We start from the raw sequence: 27,122 nt of genomic DNA on the forward strand, positions 1-27,122 counted from the left end.
GTAAAGCAAAATTTTTTTTTAAACAGACAAAGACCTATGATTCTGTTACGGATAAATTTATGGATTTCTCCTTTGAAAAGGTAATCATTTATTTCATATGTAATAATTTTATATTATTTTCTTCCACAATGTCTAATTTTAGAGTTATACCTTGTCCAAATGAAACTATACTTTTTTTTTTTTGCCTCTGAAAGACACACAGTGCATATATGCTGTTTTACAAGCGTATGGAACCAGAAGAAGAAAATGGCAGAGAATACAAATTTGATGTTTCATCAGAGTTACTGGAGGTATATATTAATTTGACTTTAGTAATAGTTTAAAATATTTAAGTGTTCATGCAAGGAATGCTACAGGCTCAACATTGATATCTACAGTTCCAAGTAAACTTTTTCCTTCTTTTTTGCAGATTGAACCCAGGGGTGCTCTACTGCTAGATCCCTAGCCATTTTTATTTTTTATTTTTAAGACAGGGTCTTGACAAGTTGCAGAGGCTGGCCTCGAAATTGTAATCCTCCTGTCTTTGCTTGTAGGAGCTGGGATTGCAAGCATGTGCCACCATGCCTGGCTCCAAGTAGATATTAAGAAACGTTTAATAGTGGTCTTGGTAATACTGACATAAGACAGGAGAATGAAAAATGAGCAAGATTAAAGGAAGTGGAAAATAATTATCAGTGAAAGTGAAGAAAAATATGAAAGTTGAAAGGATTAATGGAATGAGAATATGCTTAACAGTAATTCATGTGGTTGATAATCTATCTCTTGGATTGGGTGATTTGTTCCTTGGTAATGCTTCATGAATCAGATAAACATTCAAGTATGCATTTAAGATTTGTGGGTTTGGGTTTGGTTTTTGTGATACTGGACATTGAATCCATGATTTCATGCCTGCCAGGCAAACACTCTACCTCAGAGCCATATACCAACCCTACAGTGAATTTGAAATAAATTTAAAAATCATTTTTTTATTTAAAATGTCTCATTTGCAATAATGAGGCTTTTTCTTTGATTTTCGTTGTTGTTGGTGGTAATAGTACATTATTGGTTACATAATGCAGTGAGTATCATGTCCATGTTTATAAACACAGCCAGCCATAAATACAAAAAGTAGGTCTTCTCCAGAAAGGGATACCTGATAAAAATGTATTCTTCCATCTAGACTTATCATCTTTCAACTCCTTAAATTTGATTTACAGAGTTAGATACTGATTTTAATCGGCCTCACTCAGTGTTTGGTGTTTTTTTGGGTGGGGGGTACTGGGGATTGAACTCAAGGGCACTTAACCAGTGAGCACATCATCACATTCTCAGTCCCTTGCCACCACCACCCCCGTTTTATTTATTTAATTAAGAGACAGGGTCTTGCTAAGTTGCTGAGGCTGGCTTTGAACTCAAAATTCTCCTGCCTCAGCCTCCAGAGCTGCTGGAATTACAGGTGTGTGCCACCAAGCCTAGCTGGATTTGAAGTCTTTAACCTCACCTTTTTGTCCAAAATTCATTTCAGCCACCATCATAACCACAATTAAATAAACTATGTACAAGGCTTTTGCCCTCAATATTCAGACAATATATGTTCTATATGAGGACTCAGTAATATTTAATGACTGTTAACCTGTGAAATAAAATGAAATTTTAAGGAAAACCTTATTGAGATATTTTGTTTATTTACATCAGTGGTTCTCAAACCTACTGCTCTAAGGATTCCTTTGTTTTTTTTTTTTTTTTTAGTTGTAGATGGACATAATACCTATTCATTTATTTATTTTTATGTGAAGCTGAGGATTGAACCCAGTGCCTCATATGTGCTAGGCAAACACAATACCATTGATCTACAGCCCCAGCCCCTCCTTTGTATTCTTAAAAGTTATTGAGGCCTTTGCCATGTGTGGTGGCTCACACCTATAATCCCAGCAGCTTGGGAGGCTGAGTTAGGAGGATTTTTCATGTTCCAGGTCAGCCTCAACAACTTGGTGAGATTGGAGGTGGGAACTAGGGATGTAGCTCAGTGGTAGAGTGCTTGCCTGGAAAACATGAGACCCTGGATTGGATTCCCATCTCCACCAAAAAAAAAGACTGGATATGTAGTAGTTTATAGGTAAAGCATCCCTGGGTTGAATCCTTGGTTACCACCACCCCTGCCATAGAGAACCTTAAAAATGTGATTTTATGTATTTTTTCTGAATAAAACAACTCAGTGAGAAAAGTGGCCCTGATTCACATTTTTGCAGATCTCTTTAATGTCTAATTTGAGAGAAGACAGCTAGATTCTCATAACAGCTTCTACGTTCTATCTCTTGTGATCTCACTTATCTGGGAAATCTCATTGTATGCTCAGGAGAAAGTGAGAGTTAACATCATTACTAAGAAAATTTTTTTGAACTCACAGACCCCCCATAATGGTCCCAGGAATCCCTGGAGCTTTCCAGATGATTCTGTAAAAAACAGATTTACATTGTGACAAAAGGAAATTTCAGACCTTTACTAAAAGAAGAAAAGCAGACTCTACTAACTGATCACATACCTAAACGAACCATTTTGTCCTATGATTATTTATTTTAAATTAGTTTTTAATAATATGTATTTTATTAAAAATTAAGTTAAAATGTTAAAAATATGTATACATTAATTAACATTGATGCAGTTTTGGGGTATTAACTGAAATCTGGTCTTATTATAAGATTTGTGTAGTTCAGCACCCTTTTCCAAAAGTTGACGTAGGAAATTTCAGTTACCCTTATAAGAGATTATATTAGGACTGGGGATATAGCTCAGTGGGTAGAGTGCTTGCCTTGCAAGCACAAGGCCCCAGCACCACAAGAGAGAGAGAGAGAGAGAGAGAGGGAGATAAGTTAATATTAAATTAACTTATTATAAATTATAATGGCTTACAGAAAATAGAAATGAAGTTCTCGAAAAGGGTAGTTGCTGGGGATTCCTAGTTAAGAGTCAGCTTCAGGAGGTTAACCGTTAATTGAAACTTGAAAGTTCAGAGGGAGGTATTATGTGAGGAGGCCTTAGGCAAATAGAATTTTATGTGCAAGCTGACCTCGGCCTTAATCCTAGCACTTGAAGGCTGAGGTGAGAGGATTGCTTAAACCCAGGATTTCAAGGCCAGCCTGTACAATATAATGAGACTGCCTTCATTTCTTTCTTTTTTAAATTTGGCATCAAACCCAGGACCTCATGCATGCCAGGCAAGTGTTCTACTACTGAGCCACATCCCCAGCCGTATGAGACTCCATTTATAATAAGTTCAGTGGGGTGAGGGGAGACCATGGTTCTGCACACCTGTAATCCCAGCGACTCAGAGACTGAGGCAGGAGGATCGCAAATTCAAAGCCAGCCTCAGCAACATTGAGGCACTAAGCAACTCAGTGAGATCCTGTCTCTAAATAAAATACAAAAAAGGGCTGGGAATGTGGTTCAGTGACTTGAATGCCCGAGTTCAAACCCTGGTAACTCCTACCTTGCCCCCCCGAAAAAGGACAAAATTTGTTGGCATGCTTTAGGAACTGAAAGGTGAACTATTGGGCTATGATATTTAGTTAATAGAAGGATGAGTAACCAAGATGAAATTGGATAGTAATGTAAAAAATAGGTAGGGAGGGGCTGGGGATATAGCTCAGTTGGTAGAGTGTTTGCCTCTCATGCGCAAGGCCCTGGGTTCAATCCCCAGCACCACACACCAAAAAAGAAAAGAAAAAGATTAAAAAGAATAGAAAGTAACTTAAGGAAATTCTAATAATGCAGTGGTTTCACACTTACCCTTCCCAGTTGCTCCTAAAATCATTATTGATAAAATAGAAAAAATATCTAAAAAACCAAGATGAATGTTTCTGTTCAACAAAAATGGGGCACAACTAAAAGCACTAAGTATGGTGGAAACCAAGGGACTATATGGGTTTTAGGTCCAGAAGCAGATGATGGTGACCAAAAATGAGGCTCATGCGAGTTAAAGGGGACAAAAATTATGACACTGAATCTAAAATAGACTTCATTGATATAAAAGCACCAAGTTTGGAATGGGGCTCCCTTCTGAAGAGGTATATGATGAGATAGACAGAACGCAGTAAGACTGTCCTCCAGACTGCAGCTATGTAGAAAGCCGAAGCCTGGAAATGTCCAAGAATTCTGAAGCAGACTGTTGAAAATAGGTCTACAGTGCCTCAAATATCATTGTGGATCAGGAGCCCTAATTCATGACCGTAAGACCTGCTTCTAGACCAGATAGTAGGATGGGGAGGCAGGTAGAGGTAATTCAAAGTCTTTAGGGGAGAATTAAAGATAGAGTTGGAGCCTTCAACAAAAGATGAACCTGCCATCTCAAATTCCAAAATACATGCAGAAGTGCAGTGCTAAGAAATATAGCCAGTAAGCCCAGGAGTGTTGGCATATGCCTGTAATCCCAGTGACTTGGAAGGCTGAGGCAGGAAGATTGCAAGTTCAAGGCCAACCTCAGCAACTTTTTAGACCCTAAGTAGTGAGACCCCCATCTCAAAGTAAAAAACAGGTTAGGGATGTAGTTGAATGGTAAAAGCCCCCTGGGTTTAATCCTCAGTAGGAAAAATAGAAAATAAAGAAATACAGTCCATAATATCAGTAATCAGAACATAAATTTGTTCTAGATATAATTTTCATTGATCTGGGAGTGTAGCTCAAGGGTAGAGCACATATTTAGCACACATAGGAAATTAGGTTCAATCCCCTGAACCAGAATCTTTTTTTTTTTTTTTTTTTTTTTTTTTAATAGAACCATCTAACAAAGACTTAAAGCATGTTTAGGTATTTTGAGAGATAAATGAACACAAAAATAGACTGATCATATTGCCCTAATGTGAAAATAATCATGTTTCATCTTTTAGAGCATGCAAAGAGATCACCTTTCATTTACATTAGCCAAATTTACTTAAATTTGTTTTATTTTGCCAACGTTTAAACATAAGCCTGTTCTTACCAAAATGCAACACAACTTAGATCTTCTTGATTTATATATTTGCTTTTCAGATGGATAGAATTTTAGAATTCTTTCAAAATTTTTATAAATATATTAAAACCCCACAATTCCTCAAGGTATCTAGATAAATGAGTAGGTTTTGTAACTAATTTTCTATTCCTTTTCTCAGGGAAAACATGAATTTTAAGTGTATATACTTTTTTTCCTTTTACAATTTAGGGAGTTTTTTTGTTTTGTTTTTCATTTTGGTCTAAGAAAAGTAAAATATAATGAAATAAATTACCTTCTCGCACCTAATGTTGACTTTTTTTTTTCTCAGTGGATTTGGCATGACAACATGCAGTTTCTTCAAGATAAAAACATTTTTGAACACACATATTTTGGGTAAGTTAGGTAAATTTGGTGTAGTAGATTTTTAAATCTAATTTTTAAAAAGTTTTCTTCTGTAAGAATTTTAAGTTTTTCTTTTTAAATTCTAGGTTTATGTGGCAGTTGTGTAGTTGTATTCCAAGTACATTACCCGATCCTAAAGCTGTATCTCTAATGACAGCAAAGGTAATATATAAATATAAATATAAATATATAAATATATAGATTTTTCAATTTAAAATAAAACCTTTTTTTTTTTTTCCTTAATTTTATCTTTCCTTACAGTTAAGCACTTCCTTTGTCCTAGAGACATTTATTCATTCAAAAGAAAAGGTATGTGTTCTGGTTGGCTGGTGGTTTTTGTTTGTTTGTTTGTTTGTTTTTTTCCATTTGTGCTGTCATTTATCTTTTGGTTTTTTGTTCTCTTTGACTCAGAAGTCCCTGTGCCTTGACTGACTTCTTTTATTTTCTTTTTTAGCCCACAATGCTTCAGTGGATTGAACTACTGACCAAACAGTTTAATAATAGTCAAGCAGCTTGTGAGGTGAGGTGAATAATTCAAATAATACATAGTTTAAGATTCTCTCTTTTTTCTTTTGTTCTTAACTAAAATACTGCCACAAAATTGTCTTATCTGTTATAAATCATAGGGAGCCTAGTATAATAAGCTTTTCCTATATTTGATAACTGAAAAAGTTAGAATTTATATATCAAATTCATTACACAGACTAAATAATCAGTTATTTAAAAATTCTTGAGATTTTTTTTTTTCCCCACCTTCTGTTATAGCAGGTAAAAAAATACAGAAAACTTAAGAATGTTCCAGAATTTTATTTTTAAACTTGTTTTGGTGGTGCTGGAAATTGAACCACAGGCTTTACAAGTGATAAAAAGTGCTCTACCGTTAAGCTACAATCTGAGTCCCAGATATTTAACTATTTTCTGTTGTGGGTTTTTTTTTTTTTTTTCTGGATTTGTTGAGGTATAATTGACAAATAAAAATTGTATATATTTAAGATTTTCAGTGTAATGTTTTGATATATGCATATGTCATGAAATGTATATCACAGGTTAACTCATACATCCATTACAATTTAGATACCATTTGTGTGTATGCATGAGTGGTGAAGACATTCAAGATATACACTTAGCAAATTTGGGGGGTTTTTTTTGGCAGGGGGACTGGGAATTGAGCCCCTGGGCACTTAACCACTGTGCCACATTCCCATCCCTTTTTATATTTTATTAGAGACAGGGTCTTACTGAGTTGCTTAGGGCCTCACTAAGTTGCTGAGGCTGGTTTTGAACTCAAGATCCTCCTGCTGTGCCTCCCCAGCTGCCGAGATTACAGGCATGCACTACCACACCTGGCTTCCTCTTGGCTATTTTAAGTAAATAATAACACTATTAGTAACTATAATCAATGATGCTGTATATAAGATCCCCAGAATTTATTCGTCATACAACTGAAACCTTTTACTCTTTGACCAGCATCTCCCTAGTTTTTTCCACTTCTTTCCTAACTGCTTTAGAATGTTATTAGAAAATTCTTTAAAACACCTAATCCCCACCCACCCTTCCTAGTAGATATCTTCCCAGTAGAAACTAAAATGTTCAATTTTAGTTTCCCCAATTTTAAGAGAGATGCATTCCTCAAGGTAATCTACTCAGGCTGTGACTGCCATATCACTGTCTTAGTATAATAACTTTTGATAAGTAACCAAAGAGTTGTAAATCTCTTTAAGAATGCAGATTTTAGGATTTTCTAGAGGTGGGAGATAGTGGCATAATGTGCAGTTGATGAAATTGGTTTAAAACTAACTTAGATACTTAATGGGGGATGGGAGGGAGGCAAGAATGGAGGAAGGAGGGACTGTATAGAGGGAAAAGAGGGGTGGGGGAGATGAAAAAAATATAATAAATCAAACACCATTACCCTATGTAAATGTATGATTACACAAATGGTATGCCCCTACTTCATGTACAACCAGAAAAACAAGTTGTACCCCATTTGTTTACAATAAAATATATTGTAGGATTAAAAAGAAAACTTAGACTAATTTTTAAAGGTCATTTAGAAAGTCATTCAGTTTTTTTAGTAAGAGAATAAGAGGATCTGATTATTAGAAATTTCAAACAATGTATGACTGTTAAAAACTTGTGAAGCCAGGCTTTGTGGTGCATACCTATAATCCCAGCAATTTGGGAGGCTGAGGCAGAAGGATCAAAAGTATGAAGCCAGCCTGGGCACCTTAATGACACCCTTTCCAAAAATTAAAAAGGGCTTGGGGATATATAGCTCAGCAGTTGAGCACCCCTGGGTTCTATTTCCAGTACCACAGAAACAAACAAACTTTTGGAGTGAAAGTTTGGAAACATGCACAAAAGTAGGCAGTCATAATGAACTCTCCTGTACCTGTTACCTAATTTCAACAAATAATAATCTTTCATTCTGTTTCATTTGTTCCTGTGCCCCCAGGCCTTTTTTCAGCTGAAGTGTTTTCAAGCAAAACCAGATATCTATTTTCAGTCTATAAATACTTAGTATATGTCTCTAATAGATGATAACTTTTCGAACTATCACTGGAATTCCATTTAATCCTGGGAAAATTAGAATTGATTCCTTATTGTCTTTTTTTTTTTTTTTTAATGGTAAACAAATGGGATACATGTTGTTTCTCTGTTCGTACATGGAGTAAAGGCATACCATTTATGTAATCATAAATTTACATAGGGTAATGTTGTTTGATTCATTCTGTTATTTTTTTCCCTGATTCCTTAATGTCTTTAATACCCATTTTGTATTCAATTTTCTTTATCTAGAAATTTTTTTTCACTTGGTTTAATTATTGAACAATGTCTGGATTTTGCATTTGTCTCTTAAAACTCCTCTTCTCCTTTTTTTCCTCCATGCCATTTTGTGTCATCTCTTCTGTAGGATTTTCCACATGCTGACTTTGATAATATTTTCTTCATATTATTCAGCCCTCTGTTTCCTCCCTGCTTATGGCTGTTTGATAGATCCAGAGACTCATAATTAGTCATAATTTGTATTTAAACCAAACAAAAATGTTTATACTTAATTAACAGGAACAAAAGAATTAGAGAAGTTGTTACAGTAAGAAGTTAAAATGATCTATATGTCAACTAGAAGTAAATCCTTAGTGATTTTCCTTTTTTTTTTTAATCTCATATAACAAGTATTGCTTGAATGTTGAAATAATATTCTATTCTCTTATAGTGGTTTCTAGACCGCATGGCTGATGATGACTGGTGGCCAATGCAGATACTGATAAAGTGCCCTAATCAAATAGTGAGACAGGTAAGACAAAATTTTAAAAAGGAAAGGCTTTCAGTTTAATTCTGAATTTCCATGTGAATATGTCTTAACCTAGGATTGATAATTATTTGAAAAGACCTGCCTTCCATCATAAAAGTAATTTTGCTTTTGTTTTCTCAGCATCTCTCAACATTAGCTATCACTAATCAAGAGATTAAAACCATAAACATTTCCTAGATACAGCAAGATAAACTTTTTTTTTTTTTGAAGATCCTACCCTGGATTTTATGACCTATACTAATTCTTTTTCAGATTCTTAGATATTCTAACCATGAATAGAGTATTGTAATGAGAGTTGAATGAATAAAATGTTGTTTATTTCCCTGACAGTTTGAATTATCGAATGAATCCATTTGTGACCCCTAAGTCATAAGGGAAAACTACTTAATGAAAATTTAAATATTACTTTATAGTCATTTGTGACGCAAAACCGAAAACTTAATCTATATTTTGCCACTTTCTAATTGTAATTGAAATAGAATTCTTATATCATAAAATTCATTCAGACCTTTCAAAGTGTAAAATGTAGTGTTTTGTTTTGTTTTGGTTTTGTTTTTGTTTTTGTTTTGTGTGTGTATGTGTGTGTTTACAGTGTTGTGGAACCATAATCACTGATTTTAGAACATTCATCACCCCAAAAAGAAACCCCATTTTCATTATTATTTCATTTCATTATTATTTTATTAATCCCTTTCTTCTCAACTCCTGACAATTAATAAGCTTTTATCTCTGTTTATTTCCCTTGGTGACCATTTCATATAAATGGAATCATACAGTATGACTTGCTGCTTTTACTTACCAGTCTTTTTAGGATTCATTCCTGTTATAGCATGCTTCCATATTTCATCTCTCTCTCTTTCTCAATCTCTCATTTTTAAATTTTTACCAAGTAATATTTCATTGAATGAATAATAACCACATTTTGTTTCTCCTTTCAACAGTTTATGAACATTTGAGATGTTTCTACTTTTTGGGAATTTTAAATACTGATAGAAACATTTATGTATAAGTGTTTATTTGAATATTATTTTATTTTTGGCATATACTTAAAAGTGAAATTTGTAAGTGATGTGGTCACACTTACATTTAACAGTTTTAGATCTACTAGACAGTCCTTAGTGACTGTACCATTTTATATTACTACCACTGATGTATGATGTGTGAGGGTTCCAGTTCACTCTATTGCTATTATTATTTAACTATTCAGATAGATATAAAGTGGTATCTCCTTGTGGTTTTGGTTTGCCTTTCTTTTATATCTAATGAGGTTGAACAGCTTTTCATGTGCTTTTTGCCTATTTTATATCTTCTTTAGAGAATACCCATACACTTAATAGAAGTTTCCTTTGGATGAACTTAAAATGTACTTTCTTCTCCAAGCCATTTACCCTTCTTCTGATAAACAACTATTCTGCCCTGCTCCACTCTTCTGAAGAAGATAGAGGCTAAATTTCTTTTTCTTTTTTTTAAACAACTCAAACTCCTTTTATTCTGCATTTTAGGGGCTGGGTGACTGGTTTCACCCAGTCACCGTACTGACAGCTGCACCGTTGCCTTGTGTGTGGCCACATGTCTGCCTGTCCTCCATTGGGGCAGCACCCTTCTGAGCAGGGCAGTCATCATCCAACCAGCAGGAGCTCCTCTGTGGTCAGGCACATCAGGGCGGGGACGTTCAGGCATAGGTACTTTCTCCAGAAGCGCTGGTCTTGCCCATGCACCTGGGCTGGGTAGCAGGGGCTTCCAATGCCATGGAAGATGTGGGCCACAGCCCTGCTGGAAAACCTCTCCTCGCGTCAGGGATAGGAGCTGGCAGATGTCACAGCAGATGTGGTCCTCCCAGCCTTGAAGCTGGACCTGCCCAGGCTCTGGGCCTTGCTCCTCTGTCTCTCCCTCTTTCTCTTCCTCTTCTTCCTCCTCGAAGTAGCAACTGAGTAGGGCCTTCAGCTGGGCACTGTGACCCTTTGTCAGGCTGCTCGAGGCAGAGGCCACAGCTGTGAAAGGCCTCAAACATTTGGTGCAGACGTACCAGGGACTTGTGCTCCCAGGCCTGCACACGGCTGTGCAAAAAGTCACAGACCTGGTCCATCTACTCAGCTGTCAGATCACCAGGGCTGCACAGGTGGAGCGCCAGCTCCCTGAACTCCATGGTCACCCCTGTGCCCTGCAACCCACCTGTCCTGGGCTCTTGGTCCCACTGCAGCTGGTGCAGAGCCTGGTGCACAGATACCATAAATTTCATTTTTATTTATCATTACCAACTAAGAAGATTTTGTGAAACCTTTATTTTGGTTATCTGTATTACTTTGATCTATAGTTAATTTTTCCTCCTTGTCATAAAACACTTTTTTGATTTTTGGTTTTGTGTTTTTGTTTTTTTTGTTTGTTGTTATTGTTCTTGCTGTATTTAGTCTTGTGGATTGAACCCAGAGCATGCCAAGTACACATACAGATTCTACCACTGAACTGCACTCCTCCCCACTCACATTTAAATGTTTTGGGGTTTTTTGTTGTTTTGTTTTTTTCTGGTACTGGGGATTGAACCCAGGGGTGCTTAACCACTGAGACACATCCCCAGTGCTTTTTTATTTGACACAGAATTTTTCTAAGTTCCTTAAGGCCTTGCTAAGTTGCTGAGCCTGGCATTGAACTTGTGATCCTCCTGTCTCAGCCTCACAAATTGCTGCAATTATAAGTGTGTGGCAATGACCCCGACTTGTTGTTTTTAATGCTACCTTTGCCTCATATGTGTGATTAAGATTCTAAGAAAGCCTTTGAAGGTCAAAAACACAAAATACGAATGGGTGGAAGTGATTATTAAATGTTAAATTTTTAGAATCTTTGTTACATGATATGAATTGACTCTTAAGTTCTTACATCTTTTCCTTTATAGATGTTTCAGCGTTTGTGTATCCATGTGATTCAGAGACTGAGGCCTGTGCATGCTCATCTCTATCTACAGCCAGGAATGGAAGATGGGTAAGAACTACTTTTTTTTTTTTTTTTTCCTTTTTGCGGTGCTGGGGGTCGAACTCAGGGCCTTGTGCTTGCGAGGTGAGTGCTCTACCAACTGAGCTATCTCCCCAGCCCTAAGAACTACTTTTGAACATTTAATTTTTAAGCTTTTTTGATCATCTGCCTATGAAATATTTTTAAATATCCACAAGGAGATACTCAGATGGTTCTGTTTAAAAATAATCTGCAATAATACAAATCAAGAAGGGAAGACTATTTTTTAAAATAAAGTTCTTTGCTAAATCTCTGCAAATAACTTTGAGTTACTCTTTTGTTTAGATTTATTTAGTCGTAATAATTATAGTATAACTACTTACATTATTGCAGTTGGTATCCATTATCACAAAAATAGTGAGATAAGTTTTTAAGAATTTTTTTTTTTTCCTCTCAGGTGGTATCTGTCCTCAGACTTAATATGTTCTCAAAGATAAATTTAATTGGCATTTCAGGTCAGATGATATGGATGCCTCAGTAGAAGATATTGGTGGTCGTTCATGTGTTACTCGATTTGTGAGAACTCTGTTATTAATTATGGAACATGGTGTAAAACCTCATAGTAAACACCTTACAGAGTATTTTGCCTTCCTTTATGAATTTGCCAAAATGGGTGAAGAAGAGGTGAGACTTAATCTTGTTTATTTGTTGGATTATGAAATTATTTTCAGTATTAAGAATTCGTTTTTAATTTAAAATTTTAAATCAATTTTTTAGAGCCAGTTTTTGCTTTCATTGCAAGCCATATCTACAATGGTACATTTTTACATGGGAACCAAAGGACCTGAAAATGTGAGTAAAAGTTCTGTCTTATATCAGGAATTTAAAGGCTATGTTTCCAATAGTGTGCATCAGGGAGTCATGAGATATTAGAATCTTTTAAAACTCCTTTCTTGTCCTTTTAATTAGGGTAGTGTTAAGGGTCTAAGTTTGATTGATGATGTTAATACAATCATAATAGATACAGTAAGTGAAGAAACAATTGAGTAGTAAGTTTCACTGGTAAGGTCCTGGAACAAAGTACATAAATGTAGTCAAAGTAGTCACAATCTACTTTGAGGTCTTATAAACAGTGTATTGTTTCGATGCACATTTTTTATCAAATTTTTAAATGCTGTTAAGTTTGTCAAAGTCTTCTAAAACTTTAAGTGGCTGACCTATTGATAGTATTATAAGTATTATATGAATTTTATATTGTCTGTGAGAACTACCTTGAATTGCATTACCTATTTTCACTATCTTTCTTAATCTTTTTCGTGGTCCAAAGTGTTATGTGCTGTTTTTATCTCTTGAACTGCTTTTCTCTTGCTTTTTTAAATCATAATATCATTTATTCTTTTGTATTTCAGAGCTCAAGTGAATATCCCTTTGAAATACCTACTATTTAAATTATCTGGAAACTCTATAAATAAGGATTCCTTCTTTTCTGTGACTGGCATTTTTGTTAAATAGAACATATGATTTTATCATACTCATTATTTTTTGATCCTGACTTAACTTCCAAGGGACTTGCTTATAAGAAAGTTATTTAAGGAATTGTCCCTTTAATTAAGTCAGTGTTGAGAACCATATTCATTACAGGTCTGCAAAGCTTAGTCTAAAGTTGTTCTGAATGTGGTTTAAACTGTTTTAAGTTAGGATTAAGCCTTTGAGTGGTGATTTTTCATGGTACATACTCCTGACACTATCAACTTTGAATGGTTGTATAAAACAAGTCAATGGTTTCTTAGGATGATATTAAAATCTTAACACCATATTAAAATGGGATTTTGTTCTCCTTAGCCTCAAGTTGAAGTGTTATCAGAGGAAGAAGGAGAAGAGGAAGAGGAAGAGGAAGATATCCTCTCTCTGGCAGAAGAAAAATACAGGCCAGCTGCCCTTGAAAAGATGATAGCTTTAGTTGCTCTTTTGGTTGAACAGTCTCGCTCAGAAAGGTGAAATGTTTCAACATTCAAAATGCTTAATGTATATTTGGTTTTAATCTTCTTATGTAATTGTTTTATCACTATTAATTTGTTTTTTATTACATGATTCCTTTTAAATAACACCACTATTCATCAACTTTTGTGGCTTAAGAATTTCAGTCCTTTCTACTAAACTTATTTTGTCTGAGTCATGTTAGAAATAATAGTAAAATGTTTAGCAAAATTATATATCCATTCTTTAACCTAAGAACTCCTAGATAGCTATCCCAAAATACAGAAAGATATATATATATGTGTGTATATATATATATATACACACACACACACATATATATATATAAATATACACATACACAAAGCTATTTATTGAAATAGTACTTCTTATAGCAAAAGACTGAAAACGGTAAAATGGTCATCAGAAGGGGACTAGCAGTAGAACAATCAAAAGTATCCACTCAGTAGTGTCCTCTACAATTAAAAATACATGGAATTTCTCACGGAGAAAGTCTATGATAGACACACATATCCCCTTATTCCCCTCTATCAACTTCCCCTTTCTTAAAAAAAATACAGCATATTTTATGCACCCAAACAAGGTCAAAAAAAGTATATGGTATCTGCTTCTTAAGAAAAGGGAGACTAAGAGAGAGAGTGTGTGTATATGTAGCTGATCGGTATTTATGTATTTCGTACTTGCAAATTCACCTGCTTGCTAAAATTATTGTAATGCCAAAAATAGCATTTGAGAAATTTTCACATTTTCAGATGTGCACATGCAGAGCAGTAAAATATTTGAGTTGCTTGACACATACTTTCTCAAAGTCAAACAAGGCAATGCTCTGCCGTCTTGTTTCAGTTTTAATGTTGTAAACAATGTACTTTTCATGATGTATGCCACGTTTTTCAAATGTTTATGCTTTCCATTGGTGATTTCTCTGTTTTAAATGATTCCCAAGTGTAGTGCTGAAGTGTGCTGTCTAATGTTCCTAAGCTCAAGGAAGGTTGCAATGTGACTTAGGGTGAAAATACATGTGTCAGATAAGTTCCATTCAGATATGAGTCATCATGCTGTTGGCTGTAAGTTCAATGTTAGTGAATCAACAGTATATATTAAATAAGCTGTGTTTAAACAAATACTCACAAAGGAATATATTGATTAATTGATCAAACTATTGTGACCCAGGTCTCATAGGAACCTAATTTTGTATTTTCCATAAAAATAATTATTTGGTTTTTGTTAATTCAGTGTTTGTAGCAGTTCATAGACATAACTACCACGAATATCAAGAACTAACTATACAAAACTCAAACAATTTTTAGAAAAATGATTAACAATGAAAGTGGGAGGAAAAACAGTGTGGTGGGTACAGAAATGGAAGCTTAACATAACAAAATTGTTTTGTAGATTTAACTTTGGAATTATGTAAATGTTTTGTATAATTATAAAGAAATAAATAAATAAGAAGTAATCCCTAAAAATCAAGAGTATAATGAAGTAAGTGATCCTTACTATATATTGAGGTGGTATAGCCACTGGAGAGAAATTGAGGTACTTTAAGAACACATTTAACTGTAAATTTCTAGTGGGACATACATAAAAGACAAAAAGAATTGCAAAATTGTCCTAAACTGTTTTAGAAATTGTTAGTTACCCAGTTGGATTATTATTCTGAAACTATGTGCCTTGGTTTTGGGCAATACGTGAATGAGAATCTTGGAGTTTTTTTATTTTTATTTTGGAAAGCCCATTGGAGGTTATCTAAGACATCATGTTAAAAGGATTCAACAGCTGGCTTAGGTTTCTACTGGTCATAAACTACAACTTGAGCATCAAAAATAAGAAAAATTAGTGTGAACTATGAAACACATCAGAGATGTTTAAATCTGTAAGTTCAAAATGATAACTAGAAAATTTGAAAGACTTATTGGCAACCTTTGGAGTGTACTAGGAAATCAAATAATTATTTTGAAAACTGATAAAGGAAATGGTATCAAGGATTTTTTTAAATCATACTTGAAAGAAGTAAACCTCTTGGCCACCAAATGGTGAATAAGGGAAAATTCATCGTCATAGAGATATTCGAGCTAATAAATAAGCAAAGACCATCGGAACTAAAGTATCACTCTTTTGTAACTCTGAATGAAATAATGGATATAGACAATGATCTTCATTGGTGAAAAATGTTACCAAAAGAGTAACCCTTCATTGTGTGCCTCCTGATGAAAATCCACACTACCACATTCAAAATATCCTTGATTAAAACGGCCAATTTGCAGGAAATTTGGGGACAGACTGCCATGTTAAAACACCACCACCAGAGTGTAATTAATAAAATAAAAAAGTGGGATGCTCTCCAGATCAACTGGTTTTCTTCAACAGATAAATTACAAGCAAATAAAACCAAGACGGAGGAGAAACCAATATATTAAAAATTGAAGAGACATTTCAGCACCAAAGGACTTTACTCAGATCCTAATTGAAACAAATTAACTATAAAATTATTTTTTAGAAACCTAAATGAAATTTGTACACTGGATATCATAAGATAGTAAGGAATTGTTGACTTCTTTTAGACCTGATTAATGGTACTGTAGTTGTTTTTGAAATTTATCTGTTAGAGATATGTACTGAGATTTACAGATTAAATGATAAAAATACCTGGAGTTTGCTTCAGAATGATGCCTATTGAGTGGCTGGTGGTCAAAATGAAACAAACTGGCTAGATTTTGGTAAATTTGAAGGTGAATGGTGAGATACTTGTGCATTATTCTGTTATTTTTATGTCTGAATTTTTTCTGTAATAGGTTTAAAAAGAAATATGCAGTAATTTTAAACTGGAAGGTAAACTTCTAATATTTAGTCCATTTGATTTTAAAAGGTCTGATGTCAAAACAACAGCCCTCTAGGTAATATTAAGCCCATTTTTGAATTTTAATACACATTTTAAAATATTGAGTTAATTAAATGGAAATAAAGTAGATTTGGACTTCCACATGCCAATCCTGGAATCTTGGAAAATTCCCTAAAGGTGTTAGCAAGACAGTCTTAACAATCAAAAAATCATTTTATGATTGTGAGTTGGTACAGTTATAATAGAATCACCAATTTTGATGCATGTCATTTATAAATAACTCTAAAGTAATAACACAGGGAAAAAATTTATTTCCACTAATATTTTCTTTTAGGCATTTGACCTTATCACAGACTGACATGGCAGCATTAACAGGAGGAAAGGTAATGCCTTCTCTAATATTAGACAGTTTGATCATCACAAAAATTGGAACAGTTCTTAAATGGGCAACTTTTGCTTTTAACAGGGATTTCCCTTCTTGTTTCAACATATTCGTGATGGCATCAATATAAGACAAACTTGTAATCTGATTTTCAGCCTGTGTCGGTATAATAATCGACTTGCAGAACATGTAAGTGATAAAAAGAAGTCTTTCATTTGTTGTAATCTAATAAAGAATATTCTGAAATTCCTTTTTTTCCATTATAGATTGTATCTATGCTTTTCACATCAATAGCAAAGTTGACTCCTGAGGTATGTAAACATTAGTTAATTCATGTTTCTAAAAATACTGATGGTGTTTCCATATGAATCTTTCAGATAGTTCAGGTTTCTCCCTTAACATGATAACCTATTTTTTAAGTATGTAATTTGAAAAACCAAATTACCTCTGTATGTTTTATTATCTCAAATGTAAGTTTCCCAACAAATTATAAATACATAAGTAAATTTAGTGGATCAGGGGACACAGCCTAGATACAAAGCTTTGAAGTTGTTTGGTTTGAAGCATATATCATAGTTGTATCCAAAGAAAAAGTGACTGGCCAGAGTTCTACTAATAGAGAGAAATATGTAGGAAATAGAATAAAGTATGATATGAAAGTGTTTTCATAAACTGGAAGCATAAGTACTTTAAAAATATGTGTCAAACATGAATATAAATTACTCCTCAGGGATCAAAGATTGCTACAGGAAACTTTTATTCTAAAACTTGCAATAGAATATATTTATTACATTAGCAGGACCTAATTTGTAAATTGGGGAGATGGCAGTGATTAAAGAATCAAGAAATTACAGTTAAATAAAATCTAGTGACTATAATTAGTGACTATAGTTAATAATAATTGTAGTGACTATAGTTAATAATGATGTACCACATATACTTGAAAATTAGAGTTTGTGTTCTTACCCCTACCCCTGAAAAAAGTGATAAACAAATGAGGTAATGCATGTGGTAATTAACTAGATTTAACCATTCCACAGTGTATGCATATTTTAGAACGTCATGATGTACATGTAAATATGGACATTGTCAATTTAAAAAATATAAAATTACATTTTTGCAAAATACATTTGACATTCAGAGAAATCTGTTAACAAGTATATCCCACACAATTAACTTTATATCTCCTAGCTGATCTTGGTGTTTTATTGTAGTTCAAATTCATACACCCAGGAGTATTGACGGAGCTCTGTTGCCCTAACACAGCAGATTTAAATGTGATGTATAGAAGAGTATATGTTTCTTTTCTTCTGAAAGACATGATTTCAACGTGATCTAAACATGGATGTGTATGGGTCTTATAGGCAGCAAATCCTTTCTTTAAATTGTTGACTATGCTAATGGAGTTTGCTGGTGGACCTCCAGGAATGCCTCCCTTTGCATCTTACATTCTGCAGAGGATATGGGAGGTAAGTCTTACAGCAGGTGTTTTCAGTATTTATTTTTCTGAGGATTTTACTTGTATAATACAAGTCTCTACCATCTTAAGTACCAGTTCCTTCTTATTTGGGTGCCCCAAAATAGTTTCAGTAAGTTACAGGTCCACAGAAGAAAAAGAATCTTGGTCAGAAGACTTGGGGAGAACTGAGTTCTTAGTTTCCCAAATGTTTTAAAATTTTCTTGTAGAGTCAGAAAGCTTCAGGCAATGTGAAGATGTCATTTCTATACCCTCAAAGATTCCATAAAGCAACTAGATACCCTAGAAAACCCAAGTATTTGCAACAGTTGACAGAAATGGTAGCAGAAGTCCAAATAGTTTTCTTCCAAAGATACTGCTGTGGTTACAGAATTTGTCCTTAGTGATTATTGGAAAAACTGTAGCCCAGGGATCAAGAAACCTATTCTTTATAGGGCCAAGTTGCAAATATTATAGTGTTTGTGGGCCATATAGTACCTGTTGAAATGTCTCAGTTTTCCTGTTTTAGCCTAAAAGTAGCCACAGACAATAAGTAAATGAGTGGGCAAGGCTGTGTTCAGATGAAATGACAAAATAGACAGCTACAAAATTTGTCCTGCAGGTCAAGTTTGCCAACCTTTGCCCTATATTCCAGAGATTCTTTTTTCTTTTGGGGGTGGTCTTCACAGCAATGTGTGAGCTACTTAACATTTCCCTTGTTAATAGTAATAGGTTGGACATGGAATAAAGAAAGTGAAAATAAGAAACTTTACAGAAGTAAAAGTACTTTTAAATAAATTTATAAGTTTAAGAGATCCAAAAGTCACCAATTTCTCATATTTGTTCTGTGTTTTATAGTTCTTGGTTATTTTAAATTTTGTCGACTAATGTCTTTTTTCTGAACATTTCCCACTAATAAAAGTAAATAGCATTGGTGAAACTTTCTTTAGGCTCTAGTTTATCAAAAATTACCTTAGCTTTAAGTGTTTAATGGCATGTACCAAAAGTATAGTAAAAAAGTAACAGCACATTCAATTGACCTTATTTTCTGTTCTTGTCATTTTATTTATAGGTGATTGAATACAATCCTTCTCAATGTCTGGATTGGTTGGCAGTGCAGACACCCCGAAATAAACTGGCACATAGTTGGGTCTTACAGAATATGGAAAACTGGGTCGAGCGGTTTCTTTTGGCTCATAATTATCCTAGAGTCAGAACTTGTAAGTCAAATGTTTGGGTATTGGTTTGTTTTTAAGGCACCTACCATATGCCTATTTTATAATACAAAAGCTCTTGGAAATGTTGTTCTTAAAGGCTACAGTTATTAGTATTGGGAAATCTGTAGCAGTGTTTTACAAATATCTACAAAATATCTACAGTGGTTGGTGATGGTGGTGGTGGTGGGTTTTTGTGTTTGTTGTTGTTGTTTTAGCTTTTAAGAATAGGACACCTTGACTAGATGTGGTGGCACATGCCTGTAATCCCAGCTGCTCTGGTGACTGAGGCAGGAAGATCACAAGTTTGAGGTCAGCTGCAGCAATTTAGAGAGACCCTGTCTCAAAAAGGTTAAATAAGGGTATGGCTCAGAGGTTAAGCACCCCTGAGTTCAATACTTAGTACCAAAAAGAAAGAATGAGAAACCTTGTTCTTTCTTGGTGATATCATCCCTACTACCATTTTTGTTTCCTTGCTTGATAGATTGATGAGGCATGATCAGCTTTAGGGAAGGAAATAAAAGATCAGAAAATCCTATCTTAAAAGTAACTTTCCAGGAAGTTAAGAGTAAGATATTAATAAAGACAGTAAATACTGACTGGAATTATGAGAGTTAAATGATAAACACCTTTATTGTGCATAAAATCAGAAAATAAAGCCCTTGGACGACAGATGGATATATAGTCACTTGAATTCAAAGAAATGAAAGTCAAATAGGTCATAATTTAAACTTTTTACTTTTACTCATTAAAAACCTATTTCCTAGCTGTCCACAAATCAGTGATACTCAGTTAACAACAAGCACATCCAGTACCCAGATGTCAGATTCTGAATACCATTTCCCAATAAAAAGATTGACAAGGGGTTTGTCAAAGAGGCACAGAGCCTCCAATGAAACAACTTGAGTAACAAAATTATACTGTTATAACTCAAAGTACAAAATAAATATCCTTAAATCTATACTCATATAAATACATGATCAAATAAGTAATTAAATAAGCCAAGAAGAAACAATTCCATGTAGAATTCCAAATAATTAAAGATATACATCCCAGAAAGTAGAGCTTAACTCCTCACTACCTGAGTATGAGTTTAGAGATGTGGAAAATAACTGTTACAGTGAAGAAATCTGACTCTCAAGACAATTAAGGTTAACATCATCACTAAGTCAAGTTGATAGTGTACACCTTTGATATGATACAGTGCACATAGTACTTCATTTTCTGTGGTCTCCCCCAAAGTCTGTATTCTGAGTCAGATCTTGGGTACACATTAAACTGAGTTTACAGAATCTTTTATAACCTACCTGGCCAGTAAGTACTACTCAAAACTATCAACATCATTAAAAATAAGGAAGTCTGAGAAATAGACATAGTCAGGAAGACCTTAAATGATGATTAAATGTAATATATCCTAAAGGAGATCTGGGAACAAACTAGTTTTACCTTAAAAGACCATTAGGATAAAACTAGTAAAATGTACATGGTAAGGTGCATCTCGGTTCCTCAGTCACAGCAAATATAGTAATAATAATCCATGTTAACAATAGAGGAAAGTGGGTGAGAGGTGTGGGAATTCTCTTCTACCTATTCTAAAATAAAATTTTTATTTGAGAGAAACATCTTTCACTGGGGGGTATACATGGATTGGCATTGGTACTCTGCTCATGTTTTTCCTGCCGGTTTAGTTAACCTCACAATAATGGAATGTTTGTAATAGCTAGCATGACTGCTGATTGGCATTTGTTTCCTGACCATTGATCATAAAACATAAAATAACTATGCTGAATTAAAAGAATTTAACTGGCTTTCAAATTAATGTTCATGACTGTACTAATGAAATGGAAGTTTTGTATATTGCAGTAACATTGTAATGTTATTACCCCTGCAGACAGCAGTTTACCTGTTTATACCATGATCCCTAAAAAATTTTAAATTTCATTTCAGGCATTCTAGTGTAAATAAGATGTTGAAAATATGGATTTCCAGCATTTATTCATGATTGAAAAATTTAAAACTGCTCAGTTAAGAGCCTGGTGTGGCTGAGTGCAGTGGTACACACCTATAATCCTAGCGACTTGGGAAGCAGAAGCAGGGAGGATCACAAGTTCAAAGCCAGTCTCAGCAACTTAGCAAGGCCCTAAGCAACTTGGTTTCAAAAAATAAAGAGGGTTGGGGATGTGGTTCATTGGTAAAGCACTCCCGGGTTCAGTTCCTGGTACCAAAAAGAAAAAGAAAAAAACTGGTGTGGTGGTACATGCCTGTAGTCTTCACTACTTAGGGTGCTAGGGCAGCAGGATCATTTGAGCCCAGATGTTCAACAATAGCTTGGGCAACATAGCAGAACGCTGCTTCCTAGAAAAACAAAAACAAAATCCCAGCAACTCAGGAGGATGAAGCAGGAGCATTGTACATTCAAGGACAGCCTTAGCACCTTAGGTCCCTTAGCAGCTTAGCAAGACCCTTTCTCAAACAAAAAGGACTAGAGATGTGACTCAGTGGTAAACTGCCACCCCCGCCCCGGCCCTGTTCAATCCCCAGTACCAAAAAAACAGCAATAAAAGAACAAAAACAAAAAACCTGCTCAGTGAGAAACAAGTTGTTATGCGCCATTTCTGAATTATAATAGTAAAGACTGTGTGGTAATATAAATAAGTTTTTTTGATATATGTAACTTGAAAAGGGGGTCCAAGCTGGGCACAGTGGCACGTGCCTGTAATCCCAGCGGCTCAGGAGACTGAGGCAGGATGATCAAGGGTTCAAAACCAGCCTCAGCAAAAGCAAGGCGCTAAGCAACGCAGTAAGACCCTGTCTCTAAATAAAATACAAAATAGGGCTGGGGTTGTGGCTCAAGTAGTCCAGTGCCCCTGAGTTCAATCCCCAGTACTGCCACCAAAAAAAAAAAAAAAAAAAACACACGATAAGGGGGGAGGTCCAAATATTCGAGTAGTTCTTAGAATAATCATTAAAGTAACATGTAAAGAAAGCTACAGAGAAGACCTCTAAATAATACAAACTAGTTTCAAGAAGTGACTGAATGTTTAAAGAAGTAGTAGTTGAAGAGTGGCCATATAGGTATAGAAGATTTGATATAATCGTTCTGTGCTGTAAAATTATGACCAGAGACTCTTAGGTTATAGCAAGGCAGTTTTTAATCATGTGACCTGCTCTTCAGAATTAACCTTCCTAACTGTTTTCAACAATAAACTACAAGTTAAAAGTAGAAATTTTCTTCCTAGCAGAATTTGTTTTTTATTTAAAAGCAAATAATTTTTATAGAAATAAAGGGATGGTTAAATAATGTGAAAAAGTGGAGCAAAATGTTAATTTTAGAATGTAGGTGGTAGGTTCATGGGTCTTTAGAAGAGTTTTTTTTTTTTTTTTTCCCCCCAAACCTTTTAGGTGTGTTCAAATTCTCCCCTCTCATCTTGGTGCTGGGGATTGAATGTGGGCCATCATGAAACATTTTCTTGATAAAATATTAAGAATGTAGTATAAAACTTAAACTGAATGCCTTCTTAAAATCATGAACTACTTTTCTCAGTTGCAGTTTTATGCAAAAATTAATCAGGATGATACTATATGTCAAATATTTACATTTAGAACATACCAAACTCTGCCTTTAAAAATTAGACTAGGGCTGGGATATGTAGCTCAGCTGATAGAGTGCTTGCCTTGCATGCACAAGGCCCTGGGTTCATTCAGTCCCCAGCACCACGCCCATACACTCCAAAAAAAAAAAAAAAAAGTCCTAAATTTAATTTGAAATAAGTGTGTGAAATAGCCTAGTGTTAATCTTTCTTTATGCAACACTGGGGATTGAACACTGAACTACATCCACACCCCTTTTTTACTTTGTGACAGGATTTCTCTGTGTTGCCTAGGCTGGCCTTAAACTTGGGATCCTCCTGCCTTAGCCTCCCAAGTAGCTAGGATTACAAGTGTGTGCCACCTCACCTAGAAACTACAATTGATTTTAGAAATGCTAATTTTATTTGCTTTGAAGATATGGTGCACATTACCAAACTTCAGATGAAAAAACTTAGTGTATTGAAAAGAGTATACTCTCCCTCATGGATTACAGTTAAGAAGGCAAATGTTAGGAGGATTAGTCCTGAGCCTGGGTTTGAATCCCACTGCTCCACTAGTTGTGTCATCTATGGTAGTGTAACCTTTTTAAGCCAGAATGAAAGTGGGCATAATAAAAGTAGTGGCTACCACATAAAGGTATGATGTCATTTCCAGGAAATGTTAGCAATTTTTGTTATTGTTCCTGCGTTACCATTATCCTTACTATTTTCATCATCATTGTTTCTCAAAACCTACTCTAGTCTTCATCTCTTTCTCTATCATACTTGGTCTTTGCTTCTCCAAGATTCATATTTTCCACTGGAAAATCATCTACATCCATGATGATTGTGAGGATTATATGAAATATTTATAATATTTATAAAGTATCTAGCTCAAAGCTTTGCTCATAGTAACTACTTTTACAGGTGGACTCAGCTAATAAGTCATTAATCTCTCAGAATTATTACATGGGCTTAATGACAGTTTTCAGGTATGTTGAAGGAGAATTCTTTGGATATGAAGTTAGCCTTAGAAAACTTAAAATATTTTCCAAAATTAATGTTCTTTAATGGGCTCAGTCATGTTACAAAAGACATATATAAATTGCATTCTATCTTTTTAACACATTTTATGCCCTTATCTGTAAATTATTACAACATACCATTATTTTTTAATTCACAAGAAAACTAAGACCTTAAAACATGAAATGATTTGAACAGGAACTTTTTGGTAGGTCTTCTTGCTTCCAAAGCTATGTTCTCTTTATTAAATCACACTGTGTTCTCAGAAGAAATAAATGAAAACTAAGTGGGAAAATTCTGCATCATGGTAAATGTACTAAACAGAAGAGGTTTGAAAATTGCTCTGTTGATGGTGATTTTTGTTGCCAGTTAAAGTGCACAGTGGCAGAATGGAAGGTATCTATCTCTGTCACCCCTTAGGAATCTTTCTGTGGGGCCAAGGGTGAAGCAGAAAAATATTACAAGAGATGTCCCTCTATTTTTATTTTCATTTTAAAAGGGCAGAAGTGGCTTTGTGTTTAATGACTGCTCTTCAGTCTATTTTATATCTTGTAAGGATCTGACAGTTTTGTTTTACATTTTATAGCTGCAGCTTATCTTCTGGTGTCCCTTATACCAAGCAATTCATTCCGCCAGATGTTCCGGTCAACAAGGTCTTTGCACATCCCAACCCGTGACCTTCCACTCAGTCCAGACACAACAGTAGTCCTGCATCAGGTCTACAACGTGCTCCTTGGTTTGCTCTCAAGAGCCAAACTTTATGTTGATGCTGCTGTTCATGGCACTACAAAGCTAGTGCCCTATTTTAGCTTTATGACTTACTGTTTAATTTCCAAAACTGAGAAGCTGATGTTTTCCACATATTTCATGGATTTGTGGAACCTTTTCCAGCCTAAACTTTCTGAGCCAGCAATAGCTACAAATCACAATAAACAGGCTTTGCTTTCATTTTGGTACAATGTGTGTGCTGACTGTCCAGAGAATATCCGCCTTATTGTTCAGAACCCAGTGGTAACCAAGAACATTGCCTTCAATTACATCCTTGCTGACCATGATGATCAGGATGTGGTGCTTTTTAACCGTGGGATGCTGCCTGCCTACTATGGCATTCTGCGGCTCTGCTGTGAGCAGTCTCCTGCATTCACACGACAACTAGCTTCTCACCAGAACATCCAGTGGGCCTTTAAGAATCTTACACCACATGCCAGCCAATACCCTGGAGTGAGTAAAATTGATACTCTTCTGTCTGTCTTCTCAAATTGATAAGCAGTACCTGTTTTTCCCCTTGTAATCAGGGATGCAAAATATAGTCTAACTTTAAACATTCTTTCTTAATGACATAACATGTTTTCTTTCTTGAATATATATAATTCTTTATTGTTATAAAATTGATAAATATGTGGATGCTTTCTTAAATTGCAGTTACAGTTTTATTTGTGGCAGAACTTAACCTTTTTTAAAATTTAGACTTTTGAAAATACATCTTTCATATGTGCCTACTGAAAAATCTAGCTTTGTGGCACAGTTTTAGGGAAGTAAGTGCTGTTTAAAACCTACTTGGACCGGTGATGTAGCTCAGTTGGTAGAGTGCTTGCCTTGCATGAACAAGGTCTTGCGTTCAATCCCCAGCGCCACAAAAAAAGAAGAGAAAAGTAAAAACATGATACTCATTTTCAAGATCTACATGTAATACTGAATTGAGCTACAGAATCTCATTTTAAACTAGTAGCATTTCCTAGTATTGTTTCTTAAGCTTATATCCAAATGAATGATTAAGAGAGCCTTCAGAGCTGAGTGTTTTTTATTAACCTTTGCATTGCTGTCACCAAAACACCTGACAAGAACAAGAAGGAAAAAAGATTTATTTGGAGCTCCTTTTTTAAGATATCTTGGTCCATAGATGGCCAACTCCATTGCTCTGGGCCCAGGGTCGGGCAGCATATCATAAGGGAAAGACCCAGCAGAAGATAACTGCTCAGCTCATGGAGGGGTCAGAAAGCAGAGAGGAAAGGACCAGGGCACTCCCCCAGTGACCTATCTCCTCCAGCCATGCCCCATCTTCCTACATTTACCTCCTGATTAGTCCATTCAAACAAGTAGGGACTGGTCATTTCACTTCTGAACATTCCTGTTCTAGTAGGAGCTTTTGGAAGATACCTCGTATCCAAACCCTAACTCCAGGTTTGTTGGTATACACTGGTAATCCAGAAACTTGGGAGGCTAAGGTTGGAAGATAGCAAGCTGAAAGCCTCAGCAACTTAGCAAGACTCTGTCTTAAAATAAAAAAATTTTAAAGGTTGAGGCTATAGCAGTGTCCCCGGGTTAAATCTCCAGTACAATAAAAAGGGGGGAGATTCATCAAGATATAAATGTATATAGTCTAAATCTTCACAGAATATTTATAGGTTTCATAGTAAAATTCTTCCCTGTAACAATGTGTCAAAATGCATTCTACTGTCATATATAACCAATTAGAACAAATTTTAAAAATTTAAAAAAAAAATTCTCTCCTGTATTATAAGACTATTATTCCTGGATATTACTTTTCACTGTTGCTTCTTACTCTATATATTAAACTGTTCTTTTTTTATATTTTTTTTTTCTTTGTAGATGGATACAATACCCTTTTATTTTATTTATTTATTATGTGATGCTGAGTATCAAACTCAGTGCCTCACACATGCTAGGCAAGCACTTTACCACTGAGCTACACTCCCATACCAGTAAGCTGTCCTTTGTAGATAGCATACTGTATTATTTTAGAATCTCTCACCCAAAGGAAACCTAATTTCTAGTTCAGGTAATTAGAGTGCCTATAATGTAAAAAAGAATGTGATTGTATTTAATACCAAGAAGTTCAAAGTCAAGGGTGTAAGATTGCAGAAGGAAAAGCATTGAGAGTCTTCTGACTCTGAAGGAGTCATGACAGGATTGTTTCATTGGATTTTTCTTTATCACACGTCACATGAATAGCATTTAATTGCCAAATATATCCAGGGTGAACTATACCTTTGACCACTAGATGAATTAGA

At 35.0% G+C, this 27,122-nt stretch overlaps 1 protein-coding gene across 7 annotated transcripts in view; it reads left to right on the forward strand.

The window, feature by feature from the left end:
- Positions 1–27,122, forward strand: part of USP34 (ubiquitin specific peptidase 34) — a 217,160-nt gene that overhangs the window by 167,221 nt on the left and 22,817 nt on the right. For all 7 annotated transcript variants that reach the window (XR_013758957.1, XM_079109670.1, XM_079109669.1 and 4 more), the window contains 17 exons: positions 27–80; positions 195–290; positions 5,274–5,338; positions 5,434–5,509; positions 5,609–5,656; positions 5,802–5,867; positions 8,565–8,645; positions 11,554–11,639; positions 12,125–12,293; positions 12,387–12,461; positions 13,452–13,603; positions 16,781–16,829; positions 16,913–17,017; positions 17,095–17,139; positions 18,193–18,297; positions 19,357–19,504; positions 24,677–25,311. Coding sequence is in view for 6 of the 7 variants with exons in the window: in XM_079109670.1 (XP_078965796.1) it covers positions 27–80; positions 195–290; positions 5,274–5,338; positions 5,434–5,509; positions 5,609–5,656; positions 5,802–5,867; positions 8,565–8,645; positions 11,554–11,639; positions 12,125–12,293; positions 12,387–12,461; positions 13,452–13,603; positions 16,781–16,829; positions 16,913–17,017; positions 17,095–17,139; positions 18,193–18,297; positions 19,357–19,504; positions 24,677–25,311 (2,055 nt within the window). In the remaining variant the exon portion in view is untranslated. The remainder of the gene's footprint in view (positions 1–26; positions 81–194; positions 291–5,273; positions 5,339–5,433; positions 5,510–5,608; positions 5,657–5,801; positions 5,868–8,564; positions 8,646–11,553; positions 11,640–12,124; positions 12,294–12,386; positions 12,462–13,451; positions 13,604–16,780; positions 16,830–16,912; positions 17,018–17,094; positions 17,140–18,192; positions 18,298–19,356; positions 19,505–24,676; positions 25,312–27,122) is intronic.

The sequence above is a fragment of the Sciurus vulgaris genome (assembly GCF_902686455.1).
Source record: "Sciurus vulgaris genome assembly, chromosome: 14".
Taxonomy (NCBI): domain Eukaryota; kingdom Metazoa; phylum Chordata; class Mammalia; order Rodentia; family Sciuridae; genus Sciurus; species Sciurus vulgaris.